At 36.9% G+C, this 5,351-nt stretch overlaps 1 protein-coding gene across 8 annotated transcripts in view; it reads left to right on the top strand.

The window, feature by feature from the left end:
- Positions 1-5,351, top strand: part of SORBS2 (sorbin and SH3 domain containing 2) — a 73,644-nt gene that overhangs the window by 42,559 nt on the left and 25,734 nt on the right. For all 8 annotated transcript variants that reach the window (XM_012644010.1, XM_012644014.1, XM_012644012.1 and 5 more), the window contains 2 exons: positions 1,803-1,891; positions 3,289-3,335. In XM_012644010.1, coding sequence (XP_012499464.1) covers positions 1,803-1,891; positions 3,289-3,335 — 136 coding nt within the window. The remainder of the gene's footprint in view (positions 1-1,802; positions 1,892-3,288; positions 3,336-5,351) is intronic.

Raw genomic sequence — 5,351 nt, 5'->3', positions numbered from 1 at the left:
GAGTAGACAAGAAATTTGCCCTAAGTCACACAGACAGCAGGTGACAAAAAGGAGATTCAAACCCCTAATAATTCAGAATGTGTAGTATAAAATATAATCTCTATAGACAAAAAAAGATGTAGTTCAAATTTCATATTACTGTAATGCATATTACTCAATTATTTATTATTGCACAAATTTACTTTTTAGTATTTATCTCTGCTTTCATTTATACTGTGCAACATGCTTCCAAAAGTAATTCAGTAAATTAAAATGTTTAAAATCAATTCCTACAATTGGAAATTTTCACTGATTAAAACATCAGAATCTAATTTTTTAATAAATTAGCTACCTTCTCCAGTTTTTCCATATCCTAATACAATCATCTCCCAAATTTATGTGCAGATAGAGTATGTCATTGAAACATATTTTGAGAGGGCTTTGAAGAGCATTTAAACAGTATTTTGTTTTTTAATAAAATACTTACTTTCCAATTTTGTTTAGCCCAAATGAAAAAATAGTTTACATTCCATGGGTTAGTAAGAGTAACTTAAAATTTATAATCATTATGAGAGCCCTTTAATCATACCAGTATATTGACAGAATGAAAAATATACTGTACATAATCTTCTAGCATGCATGGAAACAACTGGCTAAGTTTTACCTGAAACATTTGCTCATATACCCTTCCTAAACCTAAAGACTTTGGAGTTTGCAACTCACAGAGTTAGCATTTATCCTTATATGTCATGTAACTGATATCCACTTGTTGTAAGCAGTCAATTCTTTCATATAGTCAAAGTACTTAAAACCTTTAAACAACATTTTCTTGTAATAGATCATTTTAAATTCCTTCACAGGGGGATAAGTCCAATTCGATTTTTAATGCTTCTTATTATTTAGTATAACTAAATTTATTAAGGGATGGAAGAAATAATTGACAAATTTTGACCCAATTACATTGGTAAAATTCTATAACATGTACTACTTGAATACAGTCATGCTTCAGTTACATTTCCACATTATAAGTCACGTAAATGCATAAGGTATAAGCTACTATTAAGAACTACTTGCAGTCATAATTTTGTAATGTGATGATTTATATTTTCCTTTAAGATGAACAAAAAGAATTTAATGCGTCATAAGCAATTTGGCAACTGATATGATGCTTTATATTTATCCCTTTGTTTTTGGAATATTTATGTTCTTATAAGATAGTTTATCAGCTGGGCACAGGGAAGGCCATAGATAAAAGGTATGATATCTCATGACTCAATAAGTATTTAAAGAAAGAGAGAGAGAGAGAGAGTGTCGACATGACCATGCTCCTGTCATCAACATATTTTCTTTGGTTTTATCTCTTTCTTTTTCATTACTACATTGTTAAGTTGTTCCACAAAATGTTTCTGTTTCTACAATTTGATGCTGTTTTCAAATTCTTTATCTTTTATAGGCCTTATAACAGTAATTATAAAATGTAGGCAAAAAGAATAGAAAGTTTTAAAAATCTTTTGAGATGAAAAATCCCTGTAACCATAAATTGTCTCTGTCAGGTGTGGCAGTATAATTAATTAGCAATGTAACAATTACATTTATATATGTAGTTATAGTGCTTCTGCAACCTGGGATATTTTTCCTTTTGAAATGTTTTCGCTTTTGTGTCTTATATCACAATTACCTGTGAGTCTTATACCCATGTCTTTAATAGTGGCGTCTCTCTCCAAATTTGGAGGAAAAAATCATTGCCACCAGGGAATATGGCTGAGCAAGGCGCTTGCAATTAAGTGGATACTCACCCTGACCCACCCTGTTCCTTCCAATAGACCGTGAGTCCCCGAGAAGTTACTCATCCACCTTGCCTGACTTCGGGAGAAGTGCGCCAAGGGAAAGAAGAGGAACTCCAGAAAAAGAGGTAGGTAGCTTAACAGTGTTGGGGTCTTTTACCGCAACATATTTATAGCACTTGCCAACCAAGCAGACACCCCCAACCAGTAAAAATCCCAGACTGAAAATGTGAAAATAACCACTGAGGAACTAGAAACAGTTTTCCTGGCCTGAGCATAGGACCCAAAGAGATTTTCTCTCTGACCCTGGCTCCGGGTCTTCCCCAGTTGTGGTCCATTTTTGGCAAAGAGGCCTTTCTGAGTCTTGATCTGATGCTCGTGAATTAACAGGTGTGGTCTACAAGAGTCCTGAATTGGGCTGCCTCGTGGAGGGAGCAGATTTCCTCTGTGCAATTTCCTGGCCCACTGGTCTAGGAGAAAGCCCTATGTCAACTGTGTTGCAAATCAGTACAAATCCTACATAAAAAAATCTTTGCTGGCTTACTTTTGTAGGAGGAGTTTCCTGAAAAAAGCCTTTAAATCAGCCCAGTTCTCGGAGACACTGCCCCTGGGAACCATGTGCCAACTAACTCTTTTCCATGGCCCTGCACCAGGGCTAGAGCTCTTGCTCCTTCTGTGTGGGAGCCATGAGGGTGTGATGGAAACTGAAAGCTGGGCTTGGACTGGCAGCCTCTCCAGGAGGATAGGACAGTGCCTGTGGGACCCCCAAAGAAGTCAGGAATGGTCCAGGTTCCTAAAGTTCACCACAATCACAGGGAAAGAGAATGGGGTGAAGGGATTACTGCTTGGTGGAGAAGGAAGAGCTGGTGTAGGTAACTATAGGGTTCAGGGTGCCTCAGGGAGATTTGTGGGCCCCACAGTTTGAGGATGTGTACCGCTGCATCATGTCATGATGAAAAGAGAGCAGCTGGTGGACAGGGTGCCAGAGGATTCCAGAACCCTTGAGGGAATGCAAGACGATCATGCCCATACTTTTGGCCACTAACCAGCCTCCCGGTGATTACTGAACTAATATTTCTTTGCTAATGTGCTAATAAGTGTTTAGTGAATGGGATGATGACTTCCTTTATGGCTTTTGGTCCTTTTATTATGATTCAGAAGGAGTTGTGTCCATCTGTAGAATGTACAGCAATTGACCCTCCAGAATTATTCTAGGAAAAGCCTTTGTAACAGTCAAAATGACACCCAGGACAGAATCCTCTGCAGGCATTTTATTCTCCCATTGTGGCATTAATCCCCCTGAGTTCCTAAAAGGTGAAATGTTACAGTGGATAGGCCCTTTATGTTCCTGCTATAGCTTAAATGTCTAAATGCAGAACTAACTGATGTATTTGTAAATTCAATATAGGATTTACAGTATGTATGTTTAATCATTCCTTGAGATTTCTTGCATGCTTGTGAAACTGCTTCCTTGAAGGAAATCCAAATTTTTAACTTAGTGCTAATTATTCATCTCCCTTTTCAGAAATTGCCTGCAAAAGCTGTTTATGATTTTAAGGCTCAGACATCTAAGTAAGTAAGATGAGTATTCATCATATGATTCAAGTTGACTTTAAATATGTTAGTAATGCTTTAACAGATCACTATTGCAATGGGATGTGTTACAAATAAGGCCTAATTCCCAATGCAACAATCTACTCTAATTAAATGGTTCCTTCAGAATTAACTGGCATAGGGTAATTTTATTTTCATTCTGAGTTTAGCTAAGAAACACTGAGTTTTAAAGGGTTTGTTGTTGTTTAATGTAAATTAAACATATTAGATAGAGCACAATGCATTCGAAAGGATAGATTAAAAAAAAGAAATTAAGAATCTTTGTTTCTAGAATGAATTTAAAATAAAGTGTTTGGGGTAATTATCCCTAGCTGGGGGAATTTGATAACATTTATTTATCCAGCCATATCAAGGATAGCTTGTGGGGTTGATGGCTAGAACTGAGTACAAAGATTCATATAGTAAAACCTCCATCTCTCAACCTTCAAAGTTTAGAGAATCTGAGCAAAGTTCTCTCCTGTGCTCTTTTGGTGTCGGCGTTTTTCTGCTCCTGTGTTGCAATATTTCTTTTGCCTTTTTTCTTTAGGAACTTGTTCTTCAGATAGGCAGGTGGTTGAGGAAGCTAGTACTAAGCACACGAGTAGACTTCAATAGGAGGAATCTGTTCAGATCTTTCGTGGCCCATGTGCACACACCTTATTTAAGAAACTTTGGTCTCCAGTAGAGTTCAAGATAGACATGGAATTCATTGTAAATTGCCATTAAATTATATTGTGTTGTGTAAACTGAATATATATATATAATGGAAATATTTTATTCATAAAAATGCATATAATATGAATTAATAGTTCTACAAACTGTCTGCCAAAAGATATATAAAAAATAAAATCACTCAGAATTTGGTAATGCTGCTGAAATAGGGGATGAACTAAATAAGAAACATGCTATTTAGAAATTAAATCCTACGTAAAAAATAAAATCCTAAAGAAAAGCTTACATCATTTTTTTAGATTAGATAAGTAACACTTGCTTTGTTTCTCTTGCACTCTGGTCCTAATTACTGTTCTTTGGATACAGTGTGACAATTTGCACAATACATGTTAGTTTTATAAAATGATGATATAAAGCACATACATTTCATTTCTTCTTTGTAACAATCAATGAAAGCTTCCTTAAATATATAAAACCCTGAGGAATGGCAGGGGCTACAAAATAGCAAGGGGATATAAAATCCACCCAGGGCTCATGGGTGCTTTGAGAAGTCTTAAAAAACAAGCTATGGCAGGAAGATTAACATGCGGCACGGAAGACAGGTGCTAGGTTGTGGACTATGTCACTGGATTTTGAGGACCAAGCCCCTCACCTCCTCCATGGGCCACATCCTTATCGAGGGTTCAGGGAAACTCACTCTCCCAAGCGCTGCCTTTGCCAAGGGTTGTCTGTTCCACCTCCACCTTTCACCAAGGTCATAACTAGGTCTTTCTAAACCAACAAAATAGAATTGTATAAGCCTCCAAGAAGTAGACTAAATAATCAGCCATGGAAGCCATCTCATAATTTCAGTAAAGAAAAACGTATGTCTCTCATATCATAAATAAATTGGTCTTATTGCAGCTTAATCACATTCTTCTTGTTCTGTTCTTGGGAGATGTGAAGACTACTTGTTCATCATAACCAGTGTAGTTTACATCTTTGACAAAAATCAAAGTGATGGGCACCATGTGGAGCTTTAAAAGACTCACACACTTCAACAACACTGAAAGTTATGGAAGGACTAGCCACATTTTTAAGTCATTTCAATTAATAGTTAGATGTGAGTGCTTTTTGTGCCTCCCATCTTATGAACGAACAAGAGACAGATATATTGGTTTTAAATAAACATCTGTTTGAAAGCTATTTTTCTGGTCGGGCGCAGTGGCTCACGCCTGTAATCCTAGCTCTCTGGGAGGCTGAGGAGGGCGGATTGTTTGAGCTCAGGAGTTCGAAACCAGCCTGAGCAAGAGCGAGACCCCGTCTCTACTAAAAAAATAGAAA

The sequence above is a fragment of the Propithecus coquereli genome, unplaced genomic scaffold (genome assembly GCF_000956105.1).
Source record: "Propithecus coquereli isolate 6110/MARCELLA unplaced genomic scaffold, Pcoq_1.0 Scaffold203, whole genome shotgun sequence".
Classification (NCBI taxonomy): Eukaryota; Metazoa; Chordata; class Mammalia; order Primates; family Indriidae; genus Propithecus; species Propithecus coquereli.
Note: the sequence above shows the minus strand (reverse complement) of the source record. Positions and strands in the feature narration are given on the sequence as shown.